We start from the raw sequence: 22750 nt of genomic DNA, 5'->3' as shown, positions 1-22750 counted from the left end.
GGTGCATTTGCCAAATGTAGGGCAGCCCATTCAAGTGAAGGTGTTGCTCTTTGCTGTTGTAACTAATGCGGCAATAAAACGTAGCATGATGCTTAGGTGTGAAAGCAGCATGAAAGGCTCAGTAATGCCGAGCCTGTACTTTTAACCAGTGTTACTGGGTTGCACTGAGGATGGAGTTCTCCATGGACATTCCGGCCACAGTGCTGCTCCCTACAGCAGCTTGAGGTATTCCTACACTGGCAAAGCAATGTGTTCTACAAATGTGCTCTGCCAACATCGGAATCCAGAGCACAGTAAAAATAAATAAGGACCTTAAAAAAAAAAATAGAAGAAATAAGGAGTAGAGCTACACACACCATGGCCCAATTTTTACCAAGAAAAATTACCAAACTGTAATTGGAGCTCCCAAACCCAACGGGTCCAATTTAACATGGTGTAGAAAGATGATCCGCACACCAATAGTTGCAACTACCGGTGTGCGGATCACCTTTCTACATATGTACTCAGTTAAACGGCTGTGGATCGGGCAACCGGGAGCTCGTTTATTAGTGAGCTGTATGGGTAGTAGCACTGCTCCTTCTGTTTGCATCTTGCACTTTAATATGGTACAGTTTATTATTAGATTACTATATTTTAGTTTCATAGGTTAATTTATTTCTTTTTTTTTTCATTTTGTAGATATAGAAAAGTACATAGATACAACTATGTTACAAAACATCTCAAAATGTTTGAGTAGCCACATTAGATTACTATATGTTATATTTCTTCACATTTCACAAAAAAATAATTCTGTGCAATAAAATGGCAAGCAATGGGTGGAGAAATACATTTTACTGCTTTATTCAAAAAAAGTTCAAGTAAAAAAAGACATCCATCTTAAAGTGCTATGTCTACAGATACAGTGTAACAATTAATTAGATTGGATGTTAGAGCATAGACAGAGGCAAGTAGGTAATTTCAAAACAGTAGACTGGATATATATATACATATATATATATATTTACAGTATTTATTTTTTATATTTTTCCCCTATTTTTTTTTTTTTTTTAAAGCCCGTAGCGTGTGCAACACACTCAAAAGACTCCACCCGGTGCATAAAAAAGTGCACACACACAAAGTGAGTAACACAAAAAAGCACAGGGTGTGCGACAACGTATGGTCTTCCCTCCGAAGAGGTAGGACCCAAAACCTCAATCCCCCGGGGCGCAAGGCTCCTGACAGGGACATAAGGTACTCATGGTCTGTCTGGCCAAAACCAGACAGACCCCGTTCTTCAGGGGGACTGCCGAAACAGCCCCCACCGAGTACTAAGTAGGGCTCCCCCGAAGGGAGACCCCATGGGAGAGGGCGAACTAAGCCAAAAGGCCATATCCACCCCCTCCCAAGACTTAAGGCAGGGCCCGAGGACCCACACACTCCAGTCTGTGCAAATAAAGAAAACAAAGGTGATAGTGCAGGTGACGGACTCCAAAGAAAAAGACAAACAAAACATAAAGGTGGGGAAGGGGAAGTGGGGAAAGTGCTATGGTGCCATGTGAGGAACCAAGGCAGGCCTTCCAGCCGGAATAAAAAATTCCTCTGGTGCAAGCCAAAAGGCCTGTCCCAAGAGGCAGGTGTGAAAAAGGTGTGCATAGTGCAGTGACCAAGGTGCCAAAAGAACTCACAGCGAGCTGCCCCTCACCATTGAGAAATTAAGGCACCCCTGGGCTGCCACCCCAGGGGCACTTACACTACGGGCTTTTTCTATCTCAGCCCCCGGCCAGACCGAGCGTAGCCTATCCCCACCAGCAGACCTCAGAACCTGGACAGCTTAGAGAGAGCTTACCTACAACTGGGGACAGGCCCACAAGCAAGCCAGATCAAAACCCAGGAGAGAAAGCCCTCCCCTCGCCATCCTGTTCCTCAGCCCATTACATCCAGGAGCAGTTCCACCGGGCTCACCCTCCAGACCGGCTTTCCTGCTCCCTTCAAACTGGTTAGGACAGTTCAACCCATTCGAATCAGAAGGCGGCGGGCCCCACATGCTTTCCCAGATGACCTACTTCCCATACCTCAATTTTTTCCCCTATTCCCCCAATCCATTTTAATATTTTTCTTACATTTGCCATATCAACCCTGTTTCCCAATTATACCACTGGCACATTGTCCACTGACAAGTGAATTATTGCAATTTAGTGGTTACGATCCACACAACCAGTAAATATTTTATGCTAAACATTTAACATAATTTTAATGAGACGATAGCAGCATGAATGAAAAATGTCGTATCTTCTGTACTAATAGGAACCTTTGGCAAATCTGTAAAAAAAAAAAGTGCCATTTGCTCATGGAATTGAAATAGTTCAAAGTAGAAGTAGGTCTAAAAACCGGTGAAAAGACATACAATTATTTTAAAAGGTAAATGCGTAAAATTCTTCTGTTTCCTGATCAGATGGTGCTTGTGTTTGCCCGTATACATGAGTTCAGAACTGAAATCAAATCAAGAATTTCCTGCATCCCAACTGTACTCTTCCATTTGGTGCACTCAGTATAATTCTACAAAAGAAGCAGAGAATGAGATTACCTGAGATAAGAAAGAAAATACTAACAGAGATATGTGTCACTGACCTAAGATATAACTGACCCCAGGGAGAACTCTATAAAGGTAAAAATGTAATCAAAGAAAGTGAATAAAAAAAGCAAATGCTGAACCCTCAAGGTTATCCTACAGCCTTGCTATTTTGAAGCATTGATGTTGATATTATTAACCTGGTTCTTGGTCTGGCGGCTTCTACACCCCAGAGGATCTCCATGTCACCTTGCAATATAATGTAATAAAAATGAAATGGAAGCACTACACCACTGCTAAAAGGTCCAGATATAATTTTACTACAATGAAAGTCAGGAGAACCATCCAAAGGGTACCCAATGCATATCAGGGTTTAATTGAAAACAATGTATATGGACTAGGAGTAATCTGAACCTTGACTGTTATTTCTTCTATTGTGATTCCAAGCACTGGCCTTGTCAGCAGTTGGTTTGGCAGCCAAGCCCTGATGAAAGGGGCAATTTTGAACCTCCAAAACATGATCTGTGGATTGTCCCCCTGACCCTATTGGAATAAAGTTGTATCTAAACCTCTTAGCAGTGATGTAGTGCTTCAGCTTCCATTTAGGTAAAAATGTGAGGGAACTTTTGAAAGGCAGGAAAAACACCCCCATGGATATAGGCTTGTAGGGTTCTTAATTGGTGTCTATTTCACAATGCTCGAAAATAATGATGGTGCAGTAAGTAGCTGGGAACAAACTCACAGAAGTCAAATAGCATACTTTCTACCCAATACCCAGGGCCAGATTAACGTAGGGGAAATTGGAGCTGCAGCTCCAGGCCCCCACCTTAATATAGGCCCAGTAGGGGCAGATTGACTATTCGGCTCAGAGCCAGTAGGGGGCCACATGAGAGGCACCTGGCACCTCTGGGGGTTTATTGGTATGGTGGTGGGGGTAATTACAAGCACCATTCTCCCTCTTTGCCTCTACATGAAGCACCTAAAAGCTGCTTCTCCTTCTCTCCCTCCCGCGGGTTTCAGCTGCTTCCTTTGTGAGCCAGAGGGAGATCAATATTTATAATTGCCCCCCCCCCCGCACTGTTCACCCCAGACTGTTCATCAGATTCCCCCTACTCTCTGGGTACTGATCCTTTCCAATTACTGTCTGTGTTCATTCATACCTGAAGCCCTGAACCATCAAAATCCTCATCACCAGGCCCATGATGTTCTTAATCCAGCCCTGCCAATACCAGAGCCTCTTCTCAAGAGTCTGATACTGCCAAGACTATATTCAAATAGCTGAATTGTGACTAAATTCTGTTACATTGAAGTAAGGATGGGTTGGGGATTGAACATTCATGTATTTGACTGTAAGCAAAGGCTGTTGGACAAGACTAAACTTTATATATGTAGCACTTTTAGTTTTAGTGAGTCTTTTTTAGGACCCATTTTAAAAAAAAGTCCTGCATGCTGCAACTTTAATGTACTTTCATCAATACGCATGTTCTATAGAGTTCAATATTATTGCATCTAAAATGTTCGAATATGCGCCAAAATGAAATGCCCAAAATTGCACCGCACAGACGTAAACCGGTCCTATAGGTCAGCATTCTTTATGATGTTCAAAGTAGTTGAGCACAGATTTTTAAACAGGAAAAAAGTCACACAACTGATCAAAATCTATTGTAGGACCCGGCATTCCCGGGGAAGAGGGAAACAGGAAGGAATAAAGAGGGAAAGGAGAGGTTTAGGAAATGTGGGCTGGAGAGGGGACTAGGAGGGGGTATTGATTTAGTTTTGTCTTTGTTAAGATTTATGTTCCCAGGCTGGGAAACATTGAAGGTAAGTATAGGAAGAAAGTAAGAAGTATGAGTTTTTGTGGGGACCTATGGTCCATACAAATCTAAAGACAGGAGCGAACTGGAACTGAAAGGAAGGGGAAATAAAAATGCTGGAGGGAAACGATTGGTAGGTGGGTGAGGAAAAAAAGGAGTGGGTGGGGAGAAACTTGGTAGAAGGGTTTCTAGGTTCACATGATTAATTCCTCAAGCTATCAAGTTCTCTGTAGAGAGCGTTGAATGGCGATATTTAACCCATGGGTCTCATACCTTAAGAAATTTGACATGTGTATTTGTGAGGATACTAGTCAGCGTTTCATTGACAAAGAAGACATTGATGTAATTTCCAACTTCATAAAAAATTGTGAATTGTTTTTCCCAGGCCCAAGCTTTTGTCAATTCACAACTCACTGTTACACATATGGAAATTACCTCTTTGCCCACCATGGTCTCCAACTTTTTGAAGTGATCTGCGATGGGTTTTCGAAGGGGGTGGTTGTAACTCTCTGCTGGTACCTAACAACACAAAATTAAAAAAGAATAAATGACCAGCTTGATAAGCAAATAAATAAATAAATAAATAAATAAATAAATAAATAACTTAAAAAAGAAGGCTCACAAACAATGGGATAAATTTATGGAATTGTTGGGGGTTTTTTTCACTAGCAATGGCGGCAATCAGCGATTTTTACCGGGATTGCAACATTGCGGCAGACAAATCTTACACTAAGTGACACTTTTTGGGGACCAGTGACACCAAAACAGTGATCAGTGCAAAAAAAAAATGAATTGTCACTATACTAATGACACTGGCAAGGACGTGGTTAACATCAGGGATAATCAAAGGGTTAAATGTGCTCTAAGGAAGTGCTTTCTAACTGTGGGGGGGGGGGTGCTTTGGCTGTGAGAAAACAAAGATCCGTGTTCCTGCTTAGCAGAAACACAGGATCTCTGTCTCCCCTAGTAGAAGAACAGCGATTTCCCTTGTTTACATGGGCAGACCACCATTCTGCCTTTCTTTGGAACGATCAGTGGGTCCCAGCAGACATCGGGTCCATTGGACCTGGTGAAAGGCTCCCGCTGTGTCCAATCACAGCGGAAGCCAGTTACTGGCAGTGCGCATGCGTGCTGCAGACCCGGAAGAGTGAAATCACGTACTTGTACATAATTGTGTGCAGGAGAGCTGCCGCCCCGCAGTATATATATGTGGGGTGGTTGGCAAGTGGTTATTATGCATTCACTTTTTATTTATTTATTTAATTTATTTTTTCATATTTTCAGCATATTGACCTCTTATTACACATCTCATACTCGCTCATCTAGATCAACATTGAAAGCATAGAAACGATCTGCTTATTAGGCACTTGGTTCTTTAAAACCTTTAGATCATTTGTTTCAACCAACTAGATATATTTGTATTCATCAACCTGACTAGACGTGCCTTCATTTTATATAAATACCCCTATATGTATAGGCACCTGTGCTGATTAGAGATGAGGGATAAAAAAAAAAATCTCTTCTTGGTATTTCGGGGGGGGGGGCGAACCCCATAATTTACCCCACCGGGCAAAATTCAACTTACTTAATAGTTCACTATGTACAAGGTGTTCAGTGCCCTGTCTACCTCAAAAAGCAAGCCCTGCTCATTGAGAATGACCTTTCTCCTAATGTTGAAGGGGTTGTAGGAGGAGAATTTCCACCACTTGTGATGTGTCTAATAGGAAAGTACTACATGTATTCATTAGGTGTTATCCTAACACCAGTGGGCAGCAATAGTACAAAAGGGACGGTCTGACTGATGGGCCCACCAAGCATTCTGTAGCTACTAGAAGGGAACCATTAAGTAGTCCTTTGGACCTAATTAAGTAAATCAGATTCTCCAGATGAGCCATTCACCATTTCCTTAGAGAACCTAAACTTAGGCCAAACCAATAAGAAGGACTACAGTTTAAATTCAGTTAAGAAGTGCAATGTTGGTAGACTTACACATCCAGCCATTATGTTGGTGTAGTCATCTAAAATTCCCACCATTCTCCTCCATTTCTCCTCTTCATAGCCGAGTCCTCGGTGATGTAAAAGAATAAACTTCATCATTTGATAACCGGCTTCTTCAATAACGATAGCTGCATCCTCCACCTGAAATCAGAGGACACAGCAATATGAATGGATTACATTTTTGCTACGTGAGATGGAGAAATATGTCTCCTGTTTACTAAAAGAAAACCTAAGGGGAATATTTATATCTGTTTCCGACGTGTCAGAATCTTGTTGGGGTTGATTAACTATACAAAAAAGTTCACTTTGCAATGTGAATCTTCGCTTAGTGAATAAGGTATCTCAGTGCCCACTTTGAATACCCAATCATGTGCACAGGAATTTGAAGGGTAACTCCACTTCGTAGGATAAAAAAATTGCAAATAAAATAAAAAATAATACAGCGTATACAATAGTGACACAAGTCATATTGTAATTGAATGTTATTAAAAATGACCTTTCCTTTTCAATCTGCACTGCTGTAAAAATGCAATGCAATATGGCCGCCTGGAGCTGTTCTGTACACAGAATGTATACTGACCACACCCCCAGAAACATTTCCTGCTGACTGATAATTATGAAACCACTCCCATTAGATGCACTTTCCACATGGACACAGACAAACACACATATTTCTTCAGAATAACAAAAGGTAGGAATCTGCAACAATGTTTGTTAAAATCCTTGCAATGTACAAAGATCACCCAGTGGGGAATGTTTTTTTCTCAACAAAAGTGGAGTTACTATTTAAATACATAAGATTTTTACTTGCACGTTATTAGACAGTTGAAGTGAACGCAGCATTTCATTTCAAAACACAAGCAAGACACTGTGTTGCTCCAGGACAAAAAGCCTCCGTTCAAAGTTCAGCCTCAGAAATTAAATTCAGGTGCACACCCTGGTTGCAACAGAAGCATATGGAAGAAATGGACTATATGGCAAAAAAATGAGTCCTTTATTGAAGAAAACAAATGCAGAAATACATGAAGGATGATCATACCACAGCGGAGATGATGACACTGGCAGCTATGAAACGCGTTATCTGCCAGTGTCATCATCTCCGCTGTGGTATGATCATCCTTTATGTATTTCTGCATTTTTGTTTTCTTCAATAAAGGACTCATTTTTTGGAGTGCTGCCATCCAGTCCATTTCTTCCACAGCTTTTCATTTATTCACATATTATTTATTAATTAATTCGACCCCAACGTCTTATTTCATAAAGAGATGTGTACCGTTGCCCTATAGTAGCTTTCAGACAAAGAAGTAGAGCATGTTGACTTTCAAAATGATTTTTGCGCTTAGCAGGAGACTTTTCACTTAGTGGATGCGGTGAATATTCACTTTGCAAAGAAATACCCAATCACAAGGACGGGGATTCAAGGAAAAACAGACCCCATAGCAACACCTGAAAAATCCTTCTCCTCAAAGCTCCCAACACCAAGTGCTTTGAGTCCCCCAGGGAAAAAATCTCTACAGAAATATTAATAATAATAATAATTATTATTAAGAAAATTGAAGAAATAGGGTTTTGCTTGCACATGATTGGATAAATAAAGTCTGCAGAGCTTCACCTCATTTAGGCTAAGTTCACACTATATTCTCTGAAAAGTGATCTGCAGTGGAATGCTTTTCAGAATGCGGCTAAGCAGCCACTGTCAGGCATTCAGGGAGTGATCCTGCTGCATCTTGATTGCTTGTTTATTTATTTATTTTTTCTGAATGGCAATTTTTTTCAATGTAGGTCTAGTATGTATCTCTAGAGGAAATCCCACACCCTTTTCCTTTTTTTTTTTTGAATGGGGTCCCCCTTTATCATTTGTACCAGACCCTCATTTTGGATAAGCGTCTGGTACAGATGAAGGAATCACTGGCTGCTTTGTTTACAAAAAAAGAAAAAACTAAATAAAAAAACGAAGTAGCCATAAGCTGCCATATAAATGCAATTTATACAACAATTTTTCCTCTTTGCAAATGTCAGTGTTGCTTTAGTGGGTTGTATACGTTGTACAGATGCACCACTTCACAGGCGGGTTAAAGGCATCCCCAAGACGTGTTATTTAATGGAGTAACATGCCTCACCTCCCTTTCTATTCCCCTTGTAAGTGTTTGCCTAGGCCTAGGGTGAGTGCTGGGAATCAGAGTCAGGACCTACAAAGCAAAGCAGCTTTCTCCTTACTAGTTGGGTGTCAGGCAGCTGTGCACCAGGGGGCGCCCTTTCTGTTATCGCAGCTCATGCTACAGCGTACTTAAGGACATGGGACATACTACTACATGTACTTTATCTTTTGGGAATACAGTAAAAAAAAAAAAGATAATTTTTCTTTAGTGAACTAAGCCCAGTGCAGACTATAAGACACTCTATATTGTAGTTTATAAATATAACTCTTAATGAAACAGAACTCACTGGGATATTGTACATTGCATCATCTAGGAATTCTGGGATGCCACAGCTGTCAATTGGTGGATTTCTGTCATAAGGACTCTAAAAATAAATGAAAGCAAAATTACTGTTTAATGCTAACCATTCACTCAATGATAGACACGTGCAGGAGAACAAATAAAATAAAGCACAATTCCTGGGAAAGAACACGCTTGTGAAAACTTCAGAGATCAATAAAAACTTTTTTAGAAGAAAGATAAACCTATAGCATATACAGAACAGATGGAAAGACTAAGCTGCCTGCAGCATTGAGAGCAACCAATCTCATGAAAATATACACGCTACATGTACGCTGTTTAATCTTTATCTATTATGTTGTATGACTTTTGAAAATAATTACATTTTATTCTGAAAAAATGTATAAAAAGAGTGTTTTTTTTTTCATAAACTAACATATAGGAGAAATTTAGAATCCTTGTCAACTAATTTTTGCTGTCTATGTCTCTGTTGAAGATTTTCCCTCCCTTCCTATTTGATGAAATTGTTGTCACCCAGATAATCTACTCTAGACACTCTAATGGAGTAGTGAAAAGCAGTAAAAACCCTGACAGAGGTTCCAACTTCCAACTTTAAACTCTATGTCCAGCCATTTGTTTTTAGTTATGGATAGAGTCAGGAAGAGTTCCAACTCTTCCCGACTCTATCCATAACTAAAAACAAATGGCTGGACATAGAGTTTAAAGTTTCACATATTCAGTAGAAATGTAATTTATACCAAAAAAAAGCAAGAAATTTCTACATATGGCAATACATTCTGAAACCTGTGCATGATAAAATAAATGTTACAGCAATTTTTTAAACAAAGTGTTAATCTGTGATTGATGATATTGGATTATCCTGATTACCTATGTTATTTTTACACTTCAATACTTTCATACCTTTCATCAAATACATTTGTGTCGGAATATAATCTATAACCTTGAAAAAAAATAAACAAAATTATTATATTATTCTTTTTTTTTTTTTTTTGTTAAGTCGGCTTCTCCTTTATCCCATTTTTCCCAAAACTGGATGGGGAGACAGGTTATATGGCCACCATTGGAGTTTGGTGTGACACTATTAGCAAGCAATTGTTACCAAACACAAATAATTATAAACTGGTGTCAGTGCATGATGATGATTTTTGGTTATCCTGATTACCTATGTAATTTTTACACTTTAAAATTGTACTAATTTTCATATCTTTCATCAAATACATTTGTATAAGAATATAATCCATAGCCTTGAAAAAACTAAGCCAAATCATTAAATTATTAATTTTTTTTGTTCTTAAGTCGGTTTTTCCATCATCACATTTTGCCCAAAACCGGATAAAGCGACAAGTTGTATGGCCACCATTGGAGTTTGGTGTGACACTATTAACAAGCAAAACCGATGTCAGTGCATTTCATACCACAAGCAATTTCTTACACTCAGACATAGAGAGAGCTGTGTAAATGTCTGCTCACATGCCTCTACCAATGTGAAATGAACTGGGCATGCTCCACAAATTGTGTGGTTTGCTTCTTACTAGAGCTGACTAATCTGCCCTCTACATTCTACATAAAAGACGGAGCCCGTAGACTGAAGCTTCACACTTGTGGAGCTCTGAAGGCTGTGAGCACGAGCAGCTGAACTAAACTCCACAGAAGAAAGAACTCTGCTGGAACGTGAGAAAATATTTTAACTGCAGATGAAGTGACTCATTACTGCAGAAAAGAACGCTGTGCTTGAAGGAGAATATAGAACACAACTTACTACCCGTACTGGGAGCCTCGGAGATCTCTGACATCTCCTCACTGGATGACTCATTGTTCAGAATTTGTTCGATAGTAAAAAAAAAACTTTAAAATACATTGGAAAGAAACTGATTTCTAAACAGTCAAAAAATATCTACAACTGAAAATATGAAATATCTTGCATTAATTCTTCCTGTGTAAATCCCGCAAGGATCAGTATTACCAGAGATATATGATTACACAGGATACAAAACCTAAAGAAGCATAATGATCACTTGCTCATTATAAGAATGGGAAAGTATGATGGCCATCTGCTCAATAAAATGAGAAGAAGAAGCAAGAGAGATGCTCACTCGAGAAGACTGAAGTGGCATAATGGCCTTCTACCTAAACAAAGGGGTCTGAGGCAATGTGATGATCACTTGCACAAAGAAAGAAACCTGAAGTTAAAAGATGCAAGAAATCGATGTACATGACTGTGGTCTTGAATTAACGACTAACATACTCACCCGACGTACACAACTGATATACAAGCCAGAATGTACGGGGTTGATGTATGTGACCATCATACGAAAGAAAGAGGTCGGAAGCGGTGTGATGATAACTTGCACTGCACAAACATGAAGCCTGAAGTGTTGTTAGAAGTTGCAAAAAAAAACAACGTCACCAAGGTCCTGACCAACATACACAACCCACGTACAAGTCCAATGTAAACAACTGAAGAAGCATAATGATCATCTGCTCAATGAAATGAATGAAGCAGCATGATGGACACTCGCTCAAAAAGGAGACAGAAGTGGCATAATGGCCATGTGCTCAGACAGCAGTCTGAAGTGGTGTGCCAGTTACTTGCACAAAGAAAGAAGCCTGAAGTGGTGTAAAAAGTACAGTTGCAACTGTCATACCCAACCAACGTACAAGACCAATGTATGGGACTGACATACACCACTGAAAAAGAGTAATAGCCACTTGCTCAATGAAAAACTGGTGAAGAATGATGGCAATCTGCTCAATTAAATGACACGAAGTAGCATGATAATTGCTTTCTCGTCAAAAGGAGACAGAAGTGGCATGACATCCATGTGCTCAAAGAAAGGAGTCAAGTGGTGTGACGATCACTTGCACAAAGAAAGAAGCCTGAAGTGGTGTAAAAATCTGCAAGAAACCGACTAACACAACCACGGTCGAAGCTGACATACACAACCGAAGAAGCATAATGAGCACTTGCTCAATGAAAGACTGGGAAAGCAGGATGGCCATCTGCCCAATAAAGTTAGACGAAGCAGTGTGGTGGCCACTTACTCAACAAATGGAGCCACTAGTGGCATAACTGCCATGTGCTGGAATAAGGTAGTCCGAATCGGTGTGACAATCACTTGCACAAAGAAAGAAGCCTGAAGCAGTGTGAAAAGCTGCAAGAAGCCACAATGGAACTTACCATATTTTCAAAAGTGTTGAGGACCTCCTTGAAGTCAGGCAAGGGTAATACGCGTTTTTTGGTTTCCAAGCAGCTTGGTAGGCTCATCAAGAGCGTAGGGATCACAAGTTGGGCTATGTTTACATGCATAAAGTATATGTTCTGCTCACTCTTCTCCTGAGTTCTCTAGATCTTGAATGAATGTTTTCATTTATATATTTGTGTCTTAAGCTCCACTCATAGTAGCCCAGTTTGAAGACATAAGCCTGAAGTGGTGTAAGCTGCAAGAAACCAACAAACGTGATTGCGGTCCCGACTGAAATTTGCAACCTCCGAACTCACCCAATGTACACAACTGACGTACAAGATGGATGAACAAGACTGATACAAGCGACCAACTGGAGAAGAACGATGGCCATCTGCTCAATAAAATGAGATGAAGCAACAGGAGAGCCATCTGCTCAATGAAGTGAGACAAAGCAGCGTGATGGCCGCTCAATCAACAAAAGGAGCCAGTGGTGGCATAACAGCCATGTGCCGGAAGAAGGAAATCCAAAGCGGTGTGAAAATCCCATGCAAAAAGAAAGAAGCCTGAAGTGGTGTGAAAAGTTGCAAGAAACCACAATAGAACTTACCATATTTTCAAAAGTGTTGAGGGCCTCTTTCAAAACAGGCAACGATAATGCAAATTTTTTGGTTTCCAAGCAGCTTGGTAGGTTCATCAAAACCGTAAGGATCACAAGTTGGGCCATGTTTGCGTGCATAACGTATATGTTCTGGTCACCCTTCTCTTGAGTTCTCTAGATCTTGAACCAATGTTTTCATCTATATATACAGTACATTTCTTAAGCTCCACCCATAGAAGCCCAGTTTTACATAGCCCAGTTTGAAGAAATAAGCCTGAAGTGGTGTAAGCTGCAAGAAACCAACAAACTCGCTTGTGGCCTGGACTCATATACACAACTACTGTATAAGATGGATGTACAAGACTGATGCAAGCGACCAACTGGAGAAGAATAATGGCCATCTGCTCAATGAAATGAGAGGAAGCAGCATGACGGCCGCTTGCTCGACAAAAGTAGACGCAAAGAAAGAAGCCTGAAGTGGTGTAAAAATCTCAAAAAAACTAACGCAACCACAGTCGCAACTGATGTACAGGACAAATGTAAGCAGACCAACGTACACAACCGAAGAGGCATAATGACTCCTTGCTCAATTAAAGACTGGGGAAGCAGGATGGCCATCTGCAGAATGAAGTGAGATGAAACAGCGTGATGGCCGGCGCCGCACACTTGACAAAAGGAGCCAGTTGTGGCATAAGGGCCATGTGCTGGAAGAAAGGAGTCCGAAGAGGTGAGATGATCATTTGCACAAAGAAAGAAACTTGAAGTGATGTAAAAATCTCCAAAAAACTGACTAACACAACCACAGTCACAACTGACGTTCAAGACAAATGTAAGTGGACCGACATATACAACCAAAGAGGCATAATGACCACTTGCTCTATGAAAAACTGGGGAACTAGGATGACCATCTGCAGAATGGAGTGAGACAAAACAGCGTGATGCCCGCTCAGTTGACAAAAGGAGCCAGTTGTGGCATAAGGGCCATGTGCTGGAAGAAAGGAGTCCGAAGCGATGTGGCGATCACTTGCACAAAGAAAGAAGCCTGAAGTGGTATAAAAATCTCCAAAAAACTGACTAACGCAACCACAGTCGCAACTGACGTTCAGGACCGACATACACAACCGAAGAGGCATAATGACCACTTGCTCCATGAAAAACTGGGGAAGAAGGATGGCCATCTGCAGAATGAAGTGAGTCGAAACAGCGTGATGGCTGCACACTTGACAAAAGGACCAGTTGTGGCATAAGGGCCATGTGCTGCAAGAAAGGAGTTCAAAGCGGTGTGACAATCACTTGCACAAAGAAAGAAGCCTGAAGTGGTGTAAAAAGTACAGTTGCAACTGTCATACCCAACCAACGTACAAGACCAATGTATGGGACTGACATACACCACTGAAAAAGAGTAATAGCCACTTGCTCAATGAAAAACTGTTGAAGAATGATGGCAATCTGCTCAATTAAATGACACGAAGTAGCATGATAATTGCTTGCTCGTCAAAAGGAGACAGAAGTGGCATGACAGCCATGTGCTCAAAGAAAGGAGTCAAGTGGTGTGACGATCATTTGCACAAAGAAAGAAGCCTGAAGTGGGGTAAAAATCTGCAAGAAACTGACTAACACAACCACGGTCGAAGCTGACATACACAACCGAAGAAGCATAATGAGCACTTGCTCAATGAAAGACTGGGGAAGCAGGATGGCCATCTGCTCAATAAAGTTAGACGAAGCAGTGTGGTGGCCACTCACTCAACAAATGGAGCCACTAGTGGCATAACTGCCATGTGCTGGAATAAGGTAGTCCGAATCGGTGTGACAATCACTTGCACAAAGAAAGAAGCCTGAAGCGGTGTGAAAAGCTGCAAGAAGCCACAATGGAACTTACCATATTTTCAAAAGTGTTGAGGACCTCCTTGAAGTCAGGCAAGGGTAATACGCGTTTTTTGGTTTCCAAGCAGCTTGGTAGGCTCATCAAGAGCGTAGGGATCACAAGTTGGGCTATGTTTACATGCATAAAATATATGTTCTGCTCACTCTTCTCCTGAGTTCTCTAGATCTTGAACGAATGTTTTCATTTATATATTTGTGTCTTAAGCTCCACTCATAGTAGCCCAGTTTGAAGACATAAGCCTGAAGTGGTGTAAGCTGCAAGAAACCAACAAACGTGATTGCGGTCCCGACTGAAATTTGCAACCTCCGAACTCACCCAATATACACAACTGACGTACAAGATGGATGAACAAGACTGATACAAGCGACCAACTGGAGAAGAACGATGGCTATCTGCTCAATAAAATGAGATGAAGCAACAGGAGAGCCATCTGCTCAATGAAGTGAGACAAAGCAGCGTGATGGCCGCTCAATCAACAAAAGGAGCCAGTGGTGGCATAACAGCCATGTGCCGGAAGAAGGAAATAAAAAGCGGTGTGACAATCCCATGCAAAAAGAAAGAAGCCTGAAGTGGTGTGAAATGTTGCAAGAAACCACAATAGAACTTACCATATTTTCAAAAGTGTTGAGGGCCTCTTTCAAAACAGGCAATGATAATGCAAATTTTTTGGTTTCCAAGCAGCTTGGTAGGCTCATCAAAACCGTAAGGATCACAAGTTGGGCCATGTTTGCGTGCATAACGTATATTACATCTATATATACAGTACATTTCTTAAGCTCCACCCATAGAAGCCCAGTTTTACATAGCCCAGTTTGAAGAAATAAGCCTGAAGTGGTGTAAGCTGCAAGAAACCAACAAACTCACTTGTGGCCTGGACTCATATACACAACTACTGTATAAGATGGATGTACAAGACTGATGCAAGCGACCAACTGGAGAAGAATAATGGCCATCTGCTCAATGAAATGAGAGGAAGCAGCATGACGGCCGCTTGCTCGACAAAAGTAGACGCAAAGAAAGAAGCCTGAAGTGGTGTAAAAATCTCAAAAAAACTAACGCAACCACAGTCGCAAAATGACGTACAGGACAAATGTAAGCAGACCGACGTACACAACCGAAGAGGCATAATGACTCCTTGCTCAATTAAAGACTGGGGAAGCAGGATGGCCATCTGCAGAACAAAGTGAGATGAAACAGCGTGATGGCCGCACACTTGACAAAAGGAGCCAGTTGTGGCATAAGGGCCATGTGCTGAAAGAAAGGAGTCCGAAGAGGTGAGATGATCATTTGCACAAAGAAAGAAACTTTAAGTGGTGTAAAAATCTCCAAAAAACTGACTAACACAACCACAGTCACAACTGACGTTCAAGACAAATGTAAGTGGACCGACATATACAACCAAAGAGGCATAATGACCACTTGCTCTATGAAAAACTGGGGAACTAGGATGACCATCTGCAGAATGGAGTGAGACAAAACAGCGTGATGCCCGCTCAGTTGACAAAAGGAGCCAGTTGTGGCATAAGGGCCATGTGCTGGAAGAAAGGAGTCTGAAGCAATGTGGCGATCACTTGCACAAAGAAAGAAGCCTGAAGTGGTGTAAAAATCTCAAAAAAACTGACTAACGCAACCACAGTCGCAACTGACGTTCAGGACAAATGTAAGTGGACCGACATACACAACCGAAGAGGCATAATGACCACTTGCTCCATGAAAAACTGGGGAAGAAGGATGGCCATCTGCAGAATGAAGTGAGTCGAAACAGCGTGATGGCTGCACACTTGACAAAAGGACCAGTTGTGGCATAAGGGCCATGTCCTGCAAGAAAGGAGTTCACGGAGAATTGCGGTGTGACAATCACTTGCACAAAGAAAGAAGCCTGAAGTGGTGTAAAAATCTCACAAAACTGACTAACGCAACCACAGTCGCAACTGACGTTCAAGAAAAATGTGAGTGGAACGATATACACAACCAAAAGGGGCATAATGACCTGAGACGAAACAGCGTGATGGCCGCTCAGTTGACTAAAGGAGCCAGTTGTGGCATGAGGACCATGTACTGGAAGAAAGGAGTCCAAAGCGGTGTGATGATCACTTGCACAAGGAAAGACGCCTGAAGTAGTGTAAAAATCTCAAAAAAACTGACTAACGCAACCACACTAACGCAACTGATGTTCAAGACAAATGTAAGTGGACCGACATACACAACCGAAGAGGTATAATGACCCATTGCTCAATGAAAATCTGGGGAAGAAGGATGGCCATCTGCAGAATTAAATCAGACAAAACAGCGTGATGGCCGCTCACTTGACAAATTGAGCCAGTTTTGGCATAAGGGCCATGTGCTAGAAGAAAGGAGTCTGAAGTGGTTTGACGATCACTTGTACAAAGAAAAAGCCTGAAGTGGTGTAAAAATCTCCAAAAAACTGACTAACGCAACCACAGTCACAACTGACGTTCAAGACAGATGTAAGTGGAACGACATACACAACCGAAGAGGCATAATGACCACTTGCTCGATGAAAAACTGGGGAAGAAGGATGGCCATCTGCAGAATGAAGTGAGACACAAAAACAGTGTGATGGCGCTCACTTGACAAAAGGAGCCAGTTGTGGCATAAGGACCATGTGCTGGAAGAAAGGAGTCCGATGCGGTGTGACGATCACTTGCACAAAGAAAGAAGACAAAAGTGGTGTACTTACAGAAAGAGTCATCCACCTACACATTAGTACAGTGCACAGCTCCTCCACCTTGTAAACACTGACATTTTTGTGTTGTGTTGTGTTGTGTTGACTTTCTTTCCACTCAGTGAGAACACTTCTGTATCTGACTCTTTCTGGTTGCCGAAGTGTGACGGTATACCAGTGTGAGCTGCACCATGGTGGAACTGTGACATTACATTATTATTATGCAGAATTTATATAGCAGCAACAGTTTGCGCAGCGCTTTGAGAACATTTCTGTATCTGATTCTTTCTGACCACAGGAGTGTGGTGGTATAACTGTGACATTAAAGGCACTATATAAAATAACGTTTATTTTTAAAGTTATTACTAGTGTTGAGCGAACACGGACTGTATTATTCGTGTTCGTACCGAATAATTGGATTTTTTGTACCCGAACACGGACACGGACACTTTACTGTATGTTCGGGTAAAAATCCGTGTTCGGTCGTTTTATTTCCGGGTTTTGCATGCTTTGGCGCTCTTTTCATGGCGGGCTTTCAACAGCCAATCAACAATCGTTTAACTGGTGTGCCTTAAGCCATCCCAGCCATGCCTGCAAATGTCTCAGTAGCTGTGATTGGCCATCTGAAGCATGTGACCAAGTCTTTATAAGTTCGAGGCAGCCGCAGCGGCGTCATTATGCTGCTTAGATTCAGGGACAGAGCACACATCAACGTGCTGGCTGCTGATTAGGGAAAGATAGGCAGGAAAAAACCATTTGTGTCCGGATAGAATTGAGGGACAGGTCGGAGTGTTTAGGCAGGGCGAGTTGTAGGCATTTTAGGGATAGAGTCTGCTGAATTATATAGGGTCAGTGTCTTCTACAAACTACAATCGATATTGCTGTGTGGGGGGTGGGGTCTGCACTCAATCCTGATCTACGATCTCTTCTCAATCCTGTTAGGGACAGAGTCTGCTGAATTTTAGGGAAACTGTGTTCTACAAACTACAATCGATATTGCTGTGTGGTGTGGGATTGGAGATAGGCAGGTGTCAGTGATCCACATCCATTTTTCTGTGTGTGAGCTGCAGTGAACACAATCTTTTTGGGCTGCAGTGAACACAATCTTTTTGGGCTGCAGTGAACACAATCTTTTTGGGCTGCAGTGAACACAATCTTTTTGGGCTGCAGTGAACACAATCTTTTTGGGCTGCAGTGAACACAATCTTTTTGGGGTGCAGTGAACAAAATCTTTTTGGGGTGCAGTGAACACAATCCTTTTTGGTGTGCAGTGAACACAATCTTTGTGGGGTGCAGTGAACAAAATCCTTTGTGGGGTGCAGTGAACACAATCTTTTTGGGGTGCAGTGAACAAAATCCTTTTTGGGGTGCAGTGAACAACATCCTTTTTGGGGTGCAGTGAACACAATCTTTTTCGGGTGCAGTGAACAAAATCCTTTGTGGGGTGCAGTGAACACAATCTTTTTGGGGTGCAGTGAACACAATCTTTTTGGGGTGGAGTGAACAACATCCTTTTTGGGGTGCAGTGAACAAAATCCTTTTTGGGGTGCAGTGAACAAAATCATTTTTGGGGTGCAGTGAACACAATCTTTTTGGGGTGCAGTGAACACAATCTTTGTGGGGTGCAGTGAACACAATCTTTTTGGGGTGGAGTGAACAACATCCTTTTTGGGGTGCAGTGAACAACATCCTTTTTGGGGTGCAGTGAACACAATCTTTTTGGGGTGCAGTGAACACAATCTTTGTGGGGTACAGTGAACAGAATCTTTGTGGGGTGCAGTGAACACAATCTTTGGGGGGTACAGTGAACACAATCTTTGTGAGGTGCAGTGAACACAATCTTTGTGGGGTGCAGTGAACACAATCATTGTGGGGTGCAGTGAACTCAATCTTTGTGGGGTACAGTGAACACAATCTCATACTTCTGAAGGTTTGAGGGTGCTGCCTGTTCCATACTCCCCCTACTCCTCATCTAGCCTTTTAGGGGTACAAACAATAGTAATTGGGGCCTAGTGTGGTTGTGTACGTGTGATATACATACACTTTTTTGGGATCATATTTTCTATTCCGCTATTTAATCAAAAACCTTTGGGGATCAGTTAAATTGGGGGATAGTCTGTGTTGGTACGTGTGAGAGAGATCCACCTTTCCAAGTTGTTGGGGTTCATCTCATACTTCTGAAGGTTTGAGGGTGCTGCCTGTTCCATACTCCCCCTACTCCTAGCCTTTTAGGGGTACAAACAATAGTAATTGGGGCCTAGTGTGGTTGTGTACGTGTGATATACATACACTTTTTTGGGATCATATTTTCTATTCCGCTATTTAATCAAAAACCTTTGGGGATCAGTTAAATTGGGGGATAGTCTGTGTTGGTACGTGTGAGAGAGATCCACCTTTCCAAGTTGTTGGGGTTCATCTCATACTTCTGAAGGTTTGAGGGTGCTGCCTGTTCCATACTCCCCCTACTCCTAGCCTTTTAGGGGTACAAACAATAGTAATTGGGGCCTAGTGTGGTTGTGTACGTGTGATATACATACACTTTTTTGGGATCATATTTTCTATTCCGCTATTTAATCAAAAACCTTTGGGGATCAGTTAAATTGGGGGATAGTCTGTGTTGGTACGTGTGAGAGAGATCCACCTTTCCAAGTTGTTGGGGTTCATCTCATACTTCTGAAGGTTTGAGGGTGCTGCCTGTTCCATACTCCCCCTACTCCTAGCCTTTTAGGGGTACAAACAATAGTAATTGGGGCCTAGTGTGGTTGTGTACGTGTGATATACATACACTTTTTTGGGATCATATTTTCTATTCCGCTATTTAATCAAAAACCTTTGGGGATCAGTTAAATTGGGGGATAGTCTGTGTTGGTACGTGTGAGAGAGATCCACCTTTCCAAGTTGTTGGGGTTCATCTCATACTTCTGAAGGTTTGAGGGTGCTGCCTGTTCCATACTCCCCCTACTCCTAGCCTTTTAGGGGTACAAACAATAGTAATTGGGGCCTAGTGTGGTTGTGTACGTGTGATATACATACACTTTTTTGGGATCATATTTTCTATTCCGCTATTTAATCAAAAACCTTTGGGGATCAGTTAAATTGGGGGATAGTCTGTGTTGGTACGTGTGAGAGAGATCCACCTTTCCAAGTTGTTGGGGTTCATCTCATACTTCTGAAGGTTTGAGGGTGCTGCCTGTTCCATACTCCCCCTACTCCTAGCCTTTTAGGGGTACAAACAATAGTAATTGGGGCCTAGTGTGGTTGTGTACGTGTGATATACATACACTTTTTTGGGATCATATTTTCTATTCCGCTATTTAATCAAAAACCTTTGGGGATCAGTTAAATTGGGGGATAGTCTGTGTTGGTACGTGTGAGAGAGATCCACCTTTCCAAGTTGTTGGGGTTCATCTCATACTTCTGAAGGTTTGAGGGTGCTGCCTGTTCCATACTCCCCCTACTCCTAGCCTTTTAGGGGTACAAACAATAGTAATTGGGGCCTAGTGTGGTTGTGTACGTGTGATATACATACACTTTTTTGGGATCATATTTTCTATTCCGCTATTTAATCAAAAACCTTTGGGGATCAGTTAAATTGGGGGATAGTCTGTGTTGGTACGTGTGAGAGAGATCCACCTTTCCAAGTTGTTGGGGTTCATCTCATACTTCTGAAGGTTTGAGGGTGCTGCCTGTTCCATACTCCCCCTACTCCTAGCCTTTTAGGGGTACAAACAATAGTAATTGGGGCCTAGTGTGGTTGTGTACGTGTGATATACATACACTTTTTTGGGATCATATTTTCTATTCCGCTATTTAATCAAAAACCTTTGGGGATCAGTTAAATTGGGGGATAGTCTGTGTTGGTACGTGTGAGAGAGATCCACCTTTCCAAGTTGTTGGGGTTCATCTCATACTTCTGAAGGTTTGAGGGTGCTGCCTGTTCCATACTCCCCCTACTCCTAGCCTTTTAGGGGTACAAACAATAGTAATTGGGGCCTAGTGTGGTTGTGTACGTGTGATATACATACACTTTTTTGGGATCATATTTTCTATTCCGCTATTTAATCAAAAACCTTTGGGGATCAGTTAAATTGGGGGATAGTCTGTGTTGGTACGTGTGAGAGAGATCCACCTTTCCAAGTTGTTGGGGTTCATCTCATACTTCTGAAGGTTTGAGGGTGCTGCCTGTTCCATACTCCCCCTACTCCTAGCCTTTTAGGGGTACAAACAATAGTAATTGGGGCCTAGTGTGGTTGTGTACGTGTGATATACATACACTTTTTTGGGATCATATTTTCTATTCCGCTATTTAATCAAAAACCTTTGGGGATCAGTTAAATTGGGGGATAGTCTGTGTTGGTACGTGTGAGAGAGATCCACCTTTCCAAGTTGTTGGGGTTCATCTCATACTTCTGAAGGTTTGAGGGTGCTGCCTGTTCCATACTCCCCCTACTCCTAGCCTTTTAGGGGTACAAACAATAGTAATTGGGGCCTAGTGTGGTTGTGTACGTGTGATATACATACACTTTTTTGGGATCATATTTTCTATTCCGCTATTTAATCAAAAACCTTTGGGGATCAGTTAAATTGGGGGATAGTCTGTGTTGGTACGTGTGAGAGAGATCCACCTTTCCAAGTTGTTGGGGTTCATCTCATACTTCTGAAGGTTTGAGGGTGCTGCCTGTTCCATACTCCCCCTACTCCTAGCCTTTTAGGGGTACAAACAATAGTAATTGGGGCCTAGTGTGGTTGTGTACGTGTGATATACATACACTTTTTTGGGATCATATTTTCTATTCCGCTATTTAATCAAAAACCTTTGGGGATCAGTTAAATTGGGGGATAGTCTGTGTTGGTACGTGTGAGAGAGATCCACCTTTCCAAGTTGTTGGGGTTCATCTCATACTTCTGAAGGTTTGAGGGTGCTGCCTGTTCCATACTCCCCCTACTCCTAGCCTTTTAGGGGTACAAACAATAGTAATTGGGGCCTAGTGTGGTTGTGTACGTGTGATATACATACACTTTTTTGGGATCATATTTTCTATTCCGCTATTTAATCAAAAACCTTTGGGGATCAGTTAAATTGGGGGATAGTCTGTGTTGGTACGTGTGAGAGAGATCCACCTTTCCAAGTTGTTGGGGTTCATCTCATACTTCTGAAGGTTTGAGGGTGCTGCCTGTTCCATACTCCCCCTACTCCTAGCCTTTTAGGGGTACAAACAATAGTAATTGGGGCCTAGTGTGGTTGTGTACGTGTGATATACATACACTTTTTTGGGATCATATTTTCTATTCCGCTATTTAATCAAAAACCTTTGGGGATCAGTTAAATTGGGGGATAGTCTGTGTTGGTACGTGTGAGAGAGATCCACCTTTCCAAGTTGTTGGGGTTCATCTCATACTTCTGAAGGTTTGAGGGTGCTGCCTGTTCCATACTCCCCCTACTCCTAGCCTTTTAGGGGTACAAACAATAGTAATTGGGGCCTAGTGTGGTTGTGTACGTGTGATATACATACACTTTTTTGGGATCATATTTTCTATTCCGCTATTTAATCAAAAACCTTTGGGGATCAGTTA

At 41.8% G+C, this 22750-nt stretch overlaps 1 protein-coding gene across 1 annotated transcript in view; it reads right to left on the bottom strand.

Moving 5' to 3' along the window:
* Positions 1-2385: 2385 nt before the first annotated feature.
* LOC309547407 (uncharacterized protein) overlaps positions 2386-22750 on the bottom strand; it is a 38388-nt gene continuing 18023 nt past the window's right edge. Inside the window, exons 2-5 of the mRNA XM_082247249.1 lie at positions 8806-8883; positions 6352-6501; positions 4798-4881; positions 2386-2535 (exon numbers count right to left, since the gene is read on the bottom strand). Coding sequence (XP_082103375.1) covers positions 2428-2535; positions 4798-4881; positions 6352-6501; positions 8806-8883 — 420 coding nt within the window. The 3' untranslated portion in view covers positions 2386-2427. The remainder of the gene's footprint in view (positions 2536-4797; positions 4882-6351; positions 6502-8805; positions 8884-22750) is intronic.

Source organism: Pelophylax lessonae, assembly GCF_965119305.1.
Source record: "Pelophylax lessonae genome assembly, chromosome: 2".
Taxonomy (NCBI): domain Eukaryota; kingdom Metazoa; phylum Chordata; class Amphibia; order Anura; family Ranidae; genus Pelophylax; species Pelophylax lessonae.
The sequence above is the reverse complement of the archived record's forward strand: the minus strand, read 5'-3'. Positions and strand labels throughout refer to the sequence as shown.